The sequence below is a fragment of the Pan paniscus genome, chromosome 6 (genome assembly GCF_029289425.2).
Source record: "Pan paniscus chromosome 6, NHGRI_mPanPan1-v2.0_pri, whole genome shotgun sequence".
In the NCBI taxonomy this organism is placed as follows: domain Eukaryota; kingdom Metazoa; phylum Chordata; class Mammalia; order Primates; family Hominidae; genus Pan; species Pan paniscus.
The window spans coordinates 27,092,930-27,109,446 of NC_073255.2; the positions used below are offsets into that span (position 1 = coordinate 27,092,930).

The 16,517-nt window shown below is 39.3% G+C and overlaps 1 protein-coding gene across 1 annotated transcript in view; it reads right to left on the reverse strand.

Annotated features, from left to right (window-relative positions):
* The window catches only part of RAPGEF5 (Rap guanine nucleotide exchange factor 5), a 240,850-nt gene that overhangs the window by 108,300 nt on the left and 116,033 nt on the right, over positions 1–16,517 (reverse strand). The window contains exon 8 of the mRNA XM_034963787.3: positions 5,264–5,337. Coding sequence (XP_034819678.1) covers positions 5,264–5,337 — 74 coding nt within the window. The remainder of the gene's footprint in view (positions 1–5,263; positions 5,338–16,517) is intronic.

Consider the following 16,517-nt stretch of genomic DNA (forward strand, 5'->3'; position numbering starts at 1 on the left):
TAATTTAATTCAAGAAACCCATGAATTTATTAATATATTGTGGGAGCTTTGTTATGGCAGGAGAAGCAAGATAACTAACAGTCCTTGATCTAGACTTTCACATCCCCGGTCTATTTAATTTCTCTGTGTAAAATTAATTATAAACAATTTACCTAACACTGCTAAGCCAGAAAAAAAATAAAAGATTAATGTATAACTGTCAGAAGAGTTATTTAGGAGCTTTATTTCAAGGTCTGTTTTGAAAAAAAGTCTCCATAATGTATAATTAAAGTTATTCATAGGATTTTCAGCCTTTGAGGAGAGAAATGTTATGAATGTAAACGAAAAGCCTGTTTCCTTTATAAATGGAGTCATAAAAATGTTGGGTCCATCCCCTCAATGGCAGAATGAAGCGTGGACAAGATTCCTGTGGGAAAGGCCACATGGATGATAAATGAGCATCTTACTGGGACAAAAGCACAGTTCTTTGTATTAAAACATTCTCTGCATTATCTTAACTTTAACAGCCACTTTTTCTAAAACACCTAGGTAAAACATGCTGCAAAAATTGCTTATCAAGGTCAGGGAAACCAGAAAGAAAGAGTCCACCTTTCATGAAAGCACTTTTGCAATAACAGAATGCTATTCAGTTCAAATTCAGGATATTCAGATAAATTTTTATTGATTACTATGTAATATCTTAATTTCATTAAAAATTAAGCCTAGAAGTTCATATAATTTTTTTGCTATTTTAAACAGAAATATAAATGACAGAATAAAACACTGATGAGCTTAGATGATAAATTATTCTACTGTATGCACCTTATTTTGAAAACAGAAAATATTAAGAATTTTTTTCCAGGAAAATTCAGAAGACAGTTCATAGTCAAAAAATAACAATAATTTTAGGGCAACAAATATTCATTTTCTCAAATTTCTTCAGAGAAAAAAGTTAGACTATGAAAAAGCTCTCCCTGTTAGGGATAGAAGAATATGCCCCCTTGAGAATTGGGAAATGAACCACGAAGCATCCACAGTGAGAAATGTACCTAATGGAAAGTGTGATAGTCAGGGCAGGTGAGGAATCCCTAGGGAGTCACTGGTATGGGCCTCAAACACCATGCTGGGGCATCAGGGAGCTTTAGAAATCATTTCATAATTCCTAGCCCGTCACTGTCCAGGCAAGGCAATGGACATTCAGTTTCTCTGGTCCTACTCCTTTGTGGAATTCCTTGTGTTAAAACATCACCTTTGTATAGGATGGACAGACCCATACTATAGAAATACTGTGTAATGCTGCATCCTGCCAGAGCATGCTGAGAGCTAGGAATAAGGCAGAAACCACACTTACATGAAATTTATGCTGTTATTTCCCTCAAGTACTTTCTTAATCTTTTGTATTTAGAAAATTATCCCTTCTGATTAAAATCAAAATATAGAATTATAAATTTACATAATATATAGTATTATAAATTTATATAATTGAAAAAGTAAGGGGTTCATTCACTTCACATGCTTGATTCCTTTAACGTTCAGACTAAAGTAGGGGGGCCACCAATATTTTCTCTTGTTTTGACCTAAGAGAAATTATAGCTCAGACATGTATACATTCTTGACCACACTGGTAAGCAGGGTAGCAAAGTTAAAAAAAAAAATTAAAAAGTTAAAAAAGAGAATAAGCAAACTCAAATAATATCAAACATAAAAGATTTAACAGGATAATCAATTTTCTTTGACAGTATTAAATAAGAGCTTTCTTTAGTATGCATATTTTTAAAAGTTATAGTCTGACTACTGATAAATTAGTTACCAAATATTTAGCAGTTAATTTGTATAATAAATAATTATTATCACTTAATAATAGAATGATTGATTCAAATAGAGGATAGGAGACAATGAAAATATTCACTGAATCCAGTGGCCAATGGCTAATGGAATCAAAGCAAGAATTTCCAAAGTTCAACACATTATAAATTACTCAAGGCCAAGTGTAGTGGCTAACGCCTGTAATCTCAGTACCTGGGGAGGCTGAGGTGGGCAGACTGCTTGAGCCCAGGAGTTAGAGGTCAGCCTGGGCAACACAGCAAAACCACATCTCTACAAAAAATACAAAAAATTAGCTGGATATGGTGGTGTGCACCTGTTGTCCCAGCTACTCAAGAGGCTGAGGTGGGAGGATCACTTGAGCCCAGGAGGTTGAGGCTGCAGCGAGCCATGATCGTGCCACTGCACTCCAGCCTGGGTGACAGAGTAAGACCCTGTTGCAATCAATCAATCAGTCAATTAATAACTAATTAAAGATCTCATTAGAATTCTTAAAAGCTAGAACCAGGCAAATTTTCAGTACATTTTGACAAAGATTCTTAAATCCTTTTATCCTATAATACAGTGAAGGGACTAGAATATTTTGTGTCTGCAAAGATACCATCTGGCAGAGAGTAATGCTGCAACTTGGCCCAGTTAGATACTTTAAATATTCCAACCAAAAAGCAATGAGATAGATGGTCAGAGTGACAATAACTGACAGAGGCTGATTTGTTGGGTGCTTACTGTGTGTCAGGTGCTGTTCTAATTGCTTCACATGTAGTCCTTTAATCTTCAGAACAATCTAACAATTATTTCCATTTTACAGAGGTTAGAAAGGCAGTTTGCATGCTGTTTAAAGCAAGGACATCAGAACCAGACTGCCCTGGTTTCAGACCTGGCCCCGTCCCTTACTGGCACATCTATAAAGTGGTAGTAATTAAACTATCTATCCTGGAGGGTTTGCTGTGATGTTTAAATACATTAATAAAAACAAAGAACCTTAGAGTGTCTAATATATATGAAGTGCTGCCTAAGTGTTATATACAATAATACTGCTCCCAGTATTATTACAGAAAAGGAGGGTAGGAGCACAAGAGAGTTAACTTGCCCAAAGGTTTTTTGTTTTGCTTTGTTTTCTTTTTTGAGATGGAGTCTCGCCCTGTCACCCAGGCTGGAGTGCAATGGCAGGATTTTGGCTCACTGAAACCTCCGCCTCCCGGGTTCAAATGATTCTCCTGCTTCGGTCTCCCAAGTAGCTGGGATTACAGGCACCTGCTACCACGCCCAGCTAATTTTTTTTTTTTTTTTTTTTAAGTAGAGACAGGGTTTCACCATGTTGTCCAGGCTGGTCTCAAACTCCTGACTTCACAATCCACCTGCCTTGGCCTCCCAAAGTGCTGGGATTACAGGTGCGAGCCACCGCGACTGTTACTCGCCCAAGGTTACTGTGCCAGTCAGGAAAAGAATCCAGGCAGTGTGGCCCCAGACGCAGCGCCCCTAGTCTTTACATTATGCTGCCCAACATTTACTGAAACTCTCCTATGTGCCAGGATTGCCAGGAGTGTTTTATGTTGCTTCATTTCAACCTCAGGACAAGTTTATAATATCTCCATTTTGCAGAGATGAAAACCATGCATGCTAGGTACTGTCTAGCATAGTGGGGACACCATGGGGACAAAGACTTAGGCGACCTACAGGATCTTCCAGGTTTATAGCCACTAAGGAACATCCCTTAAGGAAGAAGGGCTGGGATGTAAACCCAACTCTAAATGCTCTCTTCACTCCACCCACATGTGACAGCATTAAAACAGGGAGTTTCTTAAGCAGAAAAGGTATTTTTAGTGAGAGTAAGAAAAAAGCAGCCAACATATGAGAGATCTCTGGTAGATGGGAAGCCTGTGTACAACAAGGCCAAGTCTCTCTGGGCTTAGTAACCATCTTAACCTTTTATAGACCCAAAGTTTTCAGCAGCCTAGAGGCACATTCCCCACGGTAACATATTTCATCATGTATGCGGAAGAAGGAATCAGAATCCACTTAACTTGCTTAAAATATGCTCTGGAATGAAGACTGAAGTAATCTGAAATACTGTGAAGCCTGGCAAATAGGTGCTCAAGCCATTAAATGTATATACATCAATCAAATAAATTGTACATATAAATTACACACATACGTACATACCAATGAGCATACATTTTTATTTCTAATTCTGCCTATGTATCTGATGGCAAAATTCTAAGTTTTCTTTAAGCTCACCTCGCATGACTTGAACTACTTATTCCATCCAGAGAACTTATATAGATGGGCCTGCAGAATTAAACCAATAAAACTGGTGTTTCCACTATGGTAGCAGATCAAGCTTTCTTAGACACACCAGAGGAGGTGACAACTGCCTTCCTTCCTAACCAGCTTAGGCCTATAACACTCATAATGATGCCATGCTGCCCAGTGAACTTAATTCAACTTTCAAACCTAAGTAGAATCTGTTCCTAATCTAATTATCAATCTACTGGTTTCATGATTTCATCCCTCTGTATGTCCTACAGATACACAGTTATATAATCATTGCTGAATAAAAATCACAAAATCCTGAACAGTAAGGTCTGTGTATCCTTTTGAGAAATAAAATTGCATTCAAACAGACATTTACCCATAGAATAAGTTCAGAACAAATAAAGAATAACAGTATTTTAAATTTAGAAACCCTTGTCCCACTAGTAATTTAAGGATTTAAGAAACTTGGAGAAAGTGGTAAATACACTGAGCTGGGGAATCCCTGCACAGGTTTGCTTGGAAGCCTGCAGTATAATTTTAATATGAACTTGAGGACTGTTCCATGTTTAATATTACCACAGCAAAACAATGTGACTTTATTAAAACATTACTGTCCATGCAATCTTTATCGAAAAAGTTAATGTGATTCTTCTGACCAGAATCAACAGATTTGTAACCTTAAAGGCGAAGTGAGATGAGTCAACTCATCTTAAACTCATTTTAAAAGTCAGAATTTTAAAATGCTCCACTGTTATATAAAGTTAACAGCTGGCAGCACTAGGGTGTCCAAAGTTTTTATGGTGCAATAGTATTTGGAGGTATGCTACCTAAAGCATATTCATGCCGTGATTTAGCTACTGGGAGGTAGCACAGAACCTCTAGCAAGTTGGTGCTGTCAGCTGGCCCATTCTCCACTGCCTTCTTCAGGGGAATGTCTGCCCTTCACTCATTTCCCTTGCTTCCTCTGGGAAGTAAAGTGTGTCTATCTGACCCTCTCCCATGAATCAAATTATAAATATAATTACGAATTTAGGACCCTTTGTGTGAAATACCTTTATATCAAAACTGAGCACTTTATTCCCAATAACATGGCTATTTACAAAACATAAAAGGTAAAACCTATATCATTTTTTAACACCTGCACTGTCTCACCACCCTCAACACAGAAGGGTATGATGAGGGGCTGTCACAGAATTGATCATACCTGAGAATCTGGAACACTTTCGGCTTCTGTTACAGCTACACGTTTGTCATTGTTTTCTTCATCTTGTTCAATTGCTTAAAAAAAAGAACACCATTAAACAAATGTATCATCATACAAAAAATGCTTCAGATAATTTTCTTTCAGATCGCAATTTAGCGGGAAAAATGTTAGATAGATTCACAAAATGTAAACATTGGCATTATTTTTTGTTAATCAAATGTGAAGTTAGCTAATAGCACTGGGTACTTCTCCTGCATATTATCTCATGTATTAAATCAATGGCAGTGAGAAAATTCAATCTTAATTCTGTTCTTCACCTAAACCCATCCAGACATCACCATATCAGCATTGTGCTTTACCAAAAGGGCAGCTGGGGGTATAAGATGAAGACTTCTATTCATTTCATGTGAGAACAGCCATATATATATTTTTAATGTGGCTTTCTGGCTGGCAGTTTAAATGTCATATAATAAAGGAAGCACAGTATTTATATCTGGGTTGCTCAGTGCATTGTTACCACAAAATTCCATATTGTGGAGTCTTGAATCCATCTATCCCTTCCCAGCATCCCCCTATCCAAGCCCTTATCACCCTTTCTTCATGGGTACAATGACCTCTTACACAAAGCCCTGACTCCAGCCTCTCATTAATCCAATCCAGCTTGGGAACAATGCTAAAATAATCAGTCTCAAAAAATATAAAAACAGCAAGTGCCAGACTTTGGCTTATGTATTGCTTATCTCATGGCATCTGAACTTCTCCTGCTCATCACTGAAGGGCTTCTCTGAACTCTCTAGCTTCCTCCAAATGTCCAATTTCACACTGACATTCAACACCAAAATGTATTTTACATAACTGGGATCCACACATAATGACTGGATTACTTTTCTCTTTAGATAACTTATTCTTCTGTTTTAACAAATATTTACGGAGCAGCTATTATGTCCATAGCAGGAGATGTGACATTCAACAAGCCTGGAGAGAGTAGAGACCACAATAAATTCAGATCTAAGCCTAAGAACATGGGGAACCACGAAAGAATTTTAAATTGGGAAGTGCATGATTTGATGCATATTTTTAAAAGTTCTTTTTTGCTTCTTTGGGAGAACAGACTTGAGAGAAACAAGAGCAGAAGCAGGGAGACCAGTTAGGTGACTGTTGCTGTAATGTTGCCTGCAGATGACAATGACTCAGATCAGGGAAGTGGCAATGAGCAGGAGAAACAGGGAACACTGGAGCTATATTTTTTTAGACAAAATGGACACAACTTGCCAATGAATTGAATATGGAGAGAGAAAAAAGAGATGAAGGAGAAGCAATCAAGGATGACTCCTAAATAGTTATTCCTTGTATCCATCATGCCATTTATCCTTTTTGCCCTCTTCATCAACAGTAGGCCAAAGCATACCAACCTAGCTGACAGTGAGGTCACCCACTGTACTTATTGATTCAGTTTACATTATTCTGTGTACTTTTTTTTTTTTTTGAGATGAAGTCTTCACTCTTTTTGCCCAGGCTGGAGTGCAGTGGCACAATCTTGGCTCACTGCAACCTCCACCTCCCGGGTTCAAGCGATTCTCCTGCCTCACTTAGCCTCCCGAGTAGCTGGGATTACAGGCGCGCACTACCATGCCCAGCTAATTTTTGTATTTTTAATAGAGACAGGGTTTCACCATGTTGGCCAGGCTGGTCTCAAACTCCTGACCTCAAGTGATTTGCCTGCCTTGGCCTCCCAAAGTGCTGGGATTACAAGGTGTGAGCCACCACGCTTGGCCTGTGTACTTTTAAATATTGTGCTCTCTGCTCTGTATTTTTTAAAATATCATTTCATGTACTTTTTGCTTTTGTATGGCATTCATGCCTGCTGTGTGGTGCCCACCATGGAGCCTACCTATAATGCTGTGCATACAGTAGGGCTCTGCAAATGCTAACTGGCATGAACAATGTATCCCCAAGTGATCAAAACTGCACTGCTTGACTATGCCTACTTATATAATAAGCTACTTCTTTTGTAACTTTATGAAAGAAGAAAAGAGAGAAATTCTTCTGTTCACGCTTTGGATAACTAGGATAACTCTGACCAGCTGAGCATCTAAAGGCAAGGTAGGAAGAGGTGAAGAGGGTAGAAGCTTTTCTTCTATTTTTCAGAGAAAAGTTCCATTCATGCCTGTTCAAAGGGGGTTCCCTGTTGCTACTGTTGCCCAGCTAGGGAGGAAACTTAAGAACAAAGAAAAACATGCGTGTTTTCTCTGAAAAACTAGAGGCAAGACTATAAAGGGAAAAATAAAACATAGAATAACATCCTAAATTCCACTTAAAAATGCAATGGGCTATAGAAGTAAGGAACTCCACTTAACCAATTGAAATAACAGAAGAAGCCTTTCCTCATCCTGGAATGCAGAGTAAATTTCTTGGAGGGCAAGCTGATCATATACTAATGTGAAATAACTTCACATAAAAAGCAACCATACTTTGGCACTTCATTTGTGCTTTATTTGAATTTTTGCTCTTTAAAGTGCTAATTTCAATGAAAATGAAGAAAACTAAATTTCAGAATATTTTAGCCTACTGAATTCATGTTTTTGGTTTTAAAACAACAATGCTGTAGGGTGTAGGCATTTCTTTTTCTTACCTTATTATACTAGAACATAGAACATGCAGGACACTAAATAATAATTTCAGATTGACAATTAACACACTTTTTTTGAGGCAGGGTCTCCCTCTGTCACCCAGGCTGGAGTACAGTTGCACAATCATGCCTCACTGCATCCTGGACTTCTTGGGCTCAAGCGATCCTCCCGTCTCGGCCTCCCAAAATGCTGAAATTACAGGTATGAGCCACCTCACCTGGCCTCACACTACTTTTTAAGCTTTAGGAATAATTCTTAATACATAGAAATAGAACTAAAGGAGGAATAGATGAACATAAAAGCAAACCTAGGATAAAGTGTCAGTCCTGTATTTATTTCTAGATTATCCCCAACAACAATGCTATGTTTATTGTCACATCTTTAAAGACCTCAAAATCGGTTGCCTAGCATTACGCCAAAACTAACAGGGTGAGAATTAGAAACACAAGCAAGTTAAGGGACTTGGCAAAGCTAACTCTGTAAGCTAAATCTGCATAATGGACAAACTCTCAAAGTTCTGCTGGACTCAACCTCAACCCCCTAATGACAAAGAGAAGACAGCGTAAATAACATTATTTTCTTGGAAATAGGAAAAATTATAATTCCAAGAATGCATCTTGGGAGCAAAAGTGTATTTATCCTAGACAAGGATTTATGATTATCCTATGAAGTTGCATGCATAAAATACATATGGTCCCCTAAAAGGGAGAACTCTGTTGACCCTTTAGTTCATAGATTAATGTCAAAAAATAAATAAAAACACAATTTCTCTCTTTATGCCTTCCAGTGGTGTGGCTCATGTGGTGGGAAAAGGAGGAAGGAGTTATTTAGATTTTTGAGTTCAATTTTTCTTTTATCTGATCAGAATAAGAGTTGGTTGGGGAAAATTTCCTATGCAAATATTGATTCTGGGACAGTTCCCTCCAGCGAAACACGTACACAGGAATGACAGCTTCTGGGACCGAGGGAGGCTAGGAGCTTCACTCTCTGCCAACACAAACCATCTCCTTATCTCTCAACACACAGAGTCTAAAAGCAAGTAATGGCCTTTGAAAATAACTTACCATAACAAAAGATACAAGTGCAAGATCTAAAGCATATACTTTGAGTGGTGAGCATTAGTGCCCACAGGAGAACTAAGCATGTATGTGGATTAATTAACACTGATTCGTTAAGGGTACCTAGTTTAAATGTATCTATTTGTAAATTAGCCAAGAGGGATTCAAGGTGAATGACTGTTGAAAGCCTCCTAGGATTGTGGGGCTTAACTTGATAGTGCTTTCTTGTTGCCTTGGGGACAAAACAGGTTTTCTCTCCCCAGGATTTACTAGGATGGGTGCTAAAATGCAAACAAACAAACAAACAACAACAACAAAAAACAACTCTGTCAGTAACTCTATTATAATAATAATACTTAAACACAAAGGGGACTCATGTCCTTTCTAAATGATGTTATTTAATTTCTGCTGATCAACTTTGTAAAGGTAAGAGCCCCACTAACAAGAAAACATTAAACACACAATGACTGTCATGTGCTGACTCTCATCAGGACCATTATTTAAAAATCAACCAACCCATTTCTTTAAAAAAATCTTACGAACCAACCCCAAAGATGACTACAGATAGAAAGTGAGCATTTCAAGCCCCAATGTGAGACATCAGCAAATAGTTAAGAAAAATAACTTATTGGGTACTCTGCCAAGAACTAAAGTTTTGTCAATAATATAATCTTTCACCTGTGTAGCATTTTTACAGAGAGAAAACTCTTTCATTAAGGGTCTCATCTGATGTTCAACCTGAAATGCTGGGCAGATAAAATCACCCCCATTTTACAGATGAGGAAACTGAGACTAGTGAGGTGAAGTAATCTGCCTTAGGCCTCAAACGTAAAATGTACGTGTCGGTGACAGTTCATCACTGCTACAGTCAAGGATGGAACAGAACAAGGCTGGTCAAACTGCACATCAGCAAATCCATTCACATGGATCCTGACCAGGGTTTCTTTTCCCTCTTAATGAAATAGAACAGAATATCATAGGAAGAATAGAAAAATAAAGATCAAAATGTGTTGCAACTAGTAAAGTATTTTTCACAAGTATGGATGAGAGGTGTACTAGGTCGGAATCTTTTACATGTTCTGTGGGTTGTGGACATTAAAATGTTAGGAAAACACCATAGTGTTTCCAGGCCACAGGAGGCAGAGCCCAGTTCTTCATTATCTAAATAATCAGCTATTTTTTGTACCATCCTGGAGTGGGGTCACAATATTTACTTTCGGAGGCCCTTCAACAATACTCCAACCACATTCAGCCCTGGGAGATGGCACAGAAACAAGCCTGCAGTGAGAAATGCTTAGACACTATACTCATTTTTGCTATCAATATATAATCATAAATGCTTCCAAATACTCAAATCTTTTCCATTCTTTAAAAACGAAGAAAAAAGGTAATTGTAACATTTCTGCCTCATCACTGTATTTTTTTAGTGTTAAAATTAGAAAAGTAGGGGTCAGTGTTCACCATCAAGCCATTCCATATGGTATTATAACCTGGCCCATCCAGCGCCATTGAACTTCTCTTTGAAGGTGGACCAATGACCACTACATCTCTGCTCCAGCATGTTTTCGCAACCCCAATCTGTTCAGCTGAACTTGAGACTGTTGACTTAAAACTCTCTTTTCTGTGTCCCTATCATCCTCAAATCTTCTAAAAATGCAAGCTTTCCCCAGGCTCTCTTTTCTCTCTTTGCTTCTTTCCTTGGTGATCTTATCTGTTACTAGGGTTTCCACTTTCACTGCAATACAGTTTATTCTCAAATCTGTCTCCATTTCTGCCCACTTCTCTGAGTTCCAGGCCCACATTTCCAATCACGAGTTGAATATTTTCATTTCACAGATGGTAACATGTCTGCTACATACAAGCTGCTGTGATAGGTGTAGTGGCACAATCTGCACCTCAAGAAAGAGTAATTGATTTAATACGGCATGAGGACACGAAGGTCTGAAATCACAAGCATCTTCCTGCTCCTGGGGTATTTCAGTTTAGATCACCACCAAGTACTGAAGCTGCAAATCTCAGGCACCTTCATGGTCCTCCTTCCCGTGAGCCTTCACCTCAATCTCACCCTAAATCCTGTCACTTCTACCTCTGGAATGATTCCACCTGTCATCCTCTCTGCCATGGTCACATCTCATGTAGGCTGCTACGGCATGGCCTCTCCCTCCATCCATTCTCCACACAATTGCTGGAGTTCCATCCCCAGAACGGAAGTCTGATCAAGCCATCCCCCTATCCTGCCTATGCCTGCTTAGAGCACATGAGAGTCACACGGAGATAAATACCAATTCAGGCTCCATAGCCCCATCCCCAGTGTCTCTGATGCCATGGGACTTAGCTCAGGGATGTGCAGGTTTGAAAGCTCTGATACCTGTGATCCCCACTCTATTGAACACTGGCCAATGTTCAGGTGGGAGCCCTCAACCTGGCCTCAAAGGCCAGGCCATTAGGTCTTGGACCCTCCCCCCAGGTGCTGCATCTCTTCCTTTGTACATTTCTTTGTCTCTAACCTAGAATGCCCTTGTCCCTGCCTTCACCCGGTGAAATTACTCTTGTCCACCGGGCTCCCCAGCCCAAACACCAGCTCCTTAATGAAGAGTCTTCTGAGTCCTCATTCTCTGCATCTATGGCCCCTGACAAAATGAAGAGTGCTTCTTCCTAGCCCAACAAAGCTCTTTTTCTGTACACTTGATATTTTTTAGTCAGCAACACAAATATCTGCCTTTGCTAACCTACATTATGAGTTCTTCGAGAGGACAGAGTGTATCTTTTCATATTCCCAGTGAAACTGACCCAATAGTCCCACAGATCGTTTTTTTTGTTGTTGTTGTTGGTTTTTTTTTTTTGGATAAACATAGAAATTGACCCTTCTGATCTTAAAGCTTGAGACTTATATTTGTTTTATCTGAGTTCTTTCCTCAGGAAACAACCTTTAGGCTTCTCAAAAAAAAAAAAAAAAAAAAATCAAAAGAATTGAAACTCACCAGATCACTGCATCCAGACATGACAGGCCAGACCCTTCATTCATCCTGATTGCTTCCTTTCCCCTCCCTAGTTTCTGCTTTCTTATACCTGTTACATTTCTTCCCTGCTATATTAGCCCCTAGTTTTAGTTGGTCAGGGAAATGGTTTTGAGACTGAGCTCCCAACTCCTCGGCTGCAGCACCTAATTAAAGCCTTCTTCCTTGGCAATAATCCTCGTCTCAGAGATTGGCTTTCTGTGTGGTGAGCAGCAGGACCTAGATTAAACCCCTCATGTTTCAGTAATACCAGCACCTGGAATAATTTCTAGAACACAGAGGTACTAAGTAATGGTCTACTGAACTGAACAAAGGTAGTCAATTCAGACAGTAATAATTATAAGACAGATATAAATAAAGAAAAATGTCAATGCAGTTTGTGGGGAGGGGGTTAACATCATGAAAGGCATCCAGGAAAATGTGGATTCTGATAGGTAAATGAGAAAAGGGGAGAAATGCAGTCGAGAGCTGGCATAAACAAACGTAAACTGAAGAAACCCCTGGGATCTGACATGGGAGCAGGAAGTAGATCATAATTGGAAAATGTTAGAAAACCTCTGGTAGAGGTCCTGGCAAGACTGCACTGAGCCATGTGGCCATTGAGGGCAGGTTAATAATTTGATACCTCTTTGTGCCAACATTTGTTAAATATCTGTTCAGCATTTACTTATTAGGGCTAGTGAAAAATCAAATTTCTATTAATAAAAGGTGAATACCATTTCTTGGAATTTAGCAATTCACTTTTCTTGAATTATCTCAATTAGGAATTTTTCTGATACTTTAAAAATTATTTTGTAAATTGTAAATTGACAAATTGTAGTTGTGTTTATTTTCTGATACTCATAATTTTTCCAACACACTAAGGAGAGAGGTAAAGCACGTACATGGATAAAATCACATTGCCCAGACCCAGCAACACCCCATGCGTGATCTGGTTTCAGAATTGTCACTACTCACCAACCAAAGCCAAATAGCCTATAGGTTGGTGGCGTTGCCTTGTTAGGCCTTGAGCAATGACATTATGCTCACTGAAAAAGAATACCTCAGTCATTACACAAGCTCAACAAGGAGTATTTATAACTTTTCAGTAAGTAAGACCAACTTCCTTGGCCAAAGTAGAATCCATTTACATTTGACAGTTATATGATTCTTCATTTAAAAAATGAGTTAAATGGGAGCATATATCCATTATACCAGTGATGTTGTAAGGCAGGTGTGTGGTTGGTCCTCTCCTTAATCAGATTCCAAGATTATGCTCACTTTACAGATGGAAAAACTGAGGCTGAGAGATGTCAGATAGTTTGCCCAGAATTATACAGGAAGTGAGTAAAGGAGACAGTTAAGTACACTCAGGTCTGACACTATCTGTACCAATATGTTTTAAAGATTAAATAGCCTAAAATAAATTGAACATAAATGAGGCTGAAAACAAAAAAAAGCAGGAGCTTTACTTCAAACAGTGTAAGCATGAACTGACTTAGATTTCCTACTAAGAACTAAGGAATCTGATGTTTAAAGAAGTGATGTTTGATGAGTCAGTGAGGGATGGGGCTCGGATTGCAATGGAAGCTGGCTGCCTTTCAGTTCCCAGGGCCCTGCTATGGAGATGTGCCCAGGTGGGCCTGTGCTGGGAGAGTGGAGGCAGGAGTGGTCACTGGCAGCAATGTCATTAAGGCCGTAATGACTTACACAATTTTAAGTGTTCCGACCCATTGCCTTCCCCTCAAATCCTCCCTATGCCTTCCAGCCCATGGTTCTATAGAAAAAGATAATAAATGTTTGCTACGTGAAAGAAATGTATTATTTTTATTAACATTTGAATAAAGGCGTGCTGTATGTTTGGGAAAGCCACAGCACTCAGACAGCACAATAAATCTACTGTGGGGAGACTGAAAGCAGAGGTGGCTGAAAAGCTCCCATCTCCCCCATCAGATACTCCATGCTCAGCACACTTGACAAGGGGCAACTCAAGCCACTGAGAGAGTTCTGGGTGGCCTCGCTCCACCCTCCCTGCTGCCTTACTGATTGCATGATTTATCCCTGCCCTACAGCAGAGAGGACTCCATTTCAACTCTTACATCTTTTTTTTTTTTTAATAGCTAAGACTCTCCAAGCTTCTCTTCTACTTCTTAATAGGTTTTTACAGTGTTTTCTTTTGATTAAGATTTAATATACGTCCATTCAATGGAAAAGTTATTCAACAGAAAACAATGATAATGTCATTAGAGCAAAAGGTATCTCATATCGGTTCCTTTAATTAGAGCATAAATACTTATCCCACTGGCTTGGGGTAATACAGAGGTAATCAGTAATTGATATCAGTAGCCCGTTTCATTGCCATTCTTATAAGGAAATGTACTGGAAAAAAGGTTTTTTTTTGGCCGGGTGTGGTGGCTCATGCCTGCAATCCCAGCACTTTGGGAGGCTGAGGCGGGCGGATCACCTGAGGTCAAGAGTTCCAGACCAGCCTGCCCAACATGGCAAAACCCTGTCTCTACTAAAAATACAAAAAATTAGCCAGGAGTGGTGGCGAGTGCCTATAATCCCAGCTACTCAGGAAGCTGAGGCAGGAGAATCGCTTGAACCTGGGAAGCAGAGGTTGCAGTGAGCCAAAATCACGCCACTGCACTCCACCCTGGGCATCAGAGCAAGACTCCACCTCAAAAAAAAAAAAAAAAAAAAGTTATCTTTTAATGCAAAGGTGGCTTGTGTATCATCCAACTAAAATAAAACCTTGATAAACAAAAATCAAGTTAACCTTAGCAACAGGTTTGGGTTTTTTTTTTTTTCAATATTTTTCTCGAGAGGCAGAAAGGCTTTACTTTTTTCGGTTGTTTGTTTTTTGAGACAGAATCTTGCTCTATCACGCAGGCTGGCATGCAGTGGTGCCATCTCGGCTCACTGTAACCTCCACCTCCCGGGTTCAAGCCATTCTCCTGCCTCAGCCTCCCAAGTAGCTGGGATTACAGGTGCCCACCACCATGCTCGGCTAATTTTTTGTATTTTTAGTAGAGACAGGGTTTCACCATGTTGGCCAGGCTGGTCTCGGACTCCTGACCTCAAGTGATCCGCCTGCCTCAGCCTCTCAAAGTGCTGGGATTACAGGAGTGAGCCACCATGACTAGCCGGCTTTACTTTTTTTTTGTGCCTTTCAATGTTGTGTTCTGGTGACAATACAGATTCAGGTCAATCTGCTATCATCACACAGTAAAATATTGAGCAGCAACGATTCCTAGATATTGCAAAATGTTCATTCACTTAAAAAGATCCTAGTGTACTCCAATACTCTACACAATTTCTCTCAGAAATTAAGTTGTAAAAGATTTATTTCAGCCAGCAAAAGAAAAATGACTCTGAGCCTACCTATGTGTCAGTACAAAGCTCTGTGTGCTTTAGGCCACCTCATTTAGCCCCTCCAACAAGCCCCAGAAGCATGTGCCATTAGCTCCATTGTCCAGAATAAGAAAATGAGCCTCTAGAAGTCACTAAGTCATGCCAAGTGGCTAAGCCAGGACTGAACCTGAGTCTTTTGATTTGCTTTTCACAGCTACTTGATGCTGCCATGGGGATTGTAAACCAGAAAACTCAACAGGTCAGGTCTAAAGGACATTCTTGTTAACTAAAGTTTATTGCAGACATCTACATTTTAAAACATTTATTGCAACTTTTTGCCACTTATATTATGCTCATTAAGTTTTTTTGTTTCTGAATTGTCAGTAATTTTACTGCCAAATCTTCCCAGTAGACATTACAGTGGAATTTTAAAACATACACTGGAGCCACCAAGAATTCCCCAGGTGTCCTTGTGTTTGCAAATACAAGCAGTGACACCAAATGAGCCACTAAATAAATAGAGGGGGCAGGGGCAGTCCAAGAGAAGTCCAGGAAATAAGACTGGAAAATTTGCCTTAACCCCCATCAAAACCTATCCTGCTAGAATTTAAAGGAACTTCCTTTTATTATACATTAGGGAAAATAAAGCATTATTCCTACAATACTTCTTGTACAATTGTTTGTGAAATTACATCAACTCACCAAGTTTCAATTTCATTACTTGTAAACGGGAGATGATAAAAACCTATGGGATGGATGTGTGGAAGGAGGGATGGATTTAAACTACTTAATCAATGGTAGTGACTTTATATTATTATACAAAACATGGTGATATGCTTTTTTGCATTGTTATCTGTGGATGGGATGGTTTTCCTCGTCAGACCCACCTGCCACTGGGGTAGAGTGGAAGATAAGGAATGTAAAAACAAAGTCATTAATATTTATATTCCAACACCCAAAGCAGAACTTTGTGGCAAGACAACAGACTTGAAATGGCAGAATCTGTAGAGATTCTGTTACCTTTCTTTGCATATCATGAACCAACTCTTTAAGTCCCAGATCTTGACCTTCTCTCCTGCGATGCTAAGTTGCAGGCTCCTCCCCTAAAGGAGGAAGTCAGGAAGTGACAGGTTGGAAAAGTTCAAGGCTGTCCCCATATTGCATCAAGTAGACTGTGGGAAGAAGGGTGACAAGGCAACAGAAAGGGCAGGTAAAA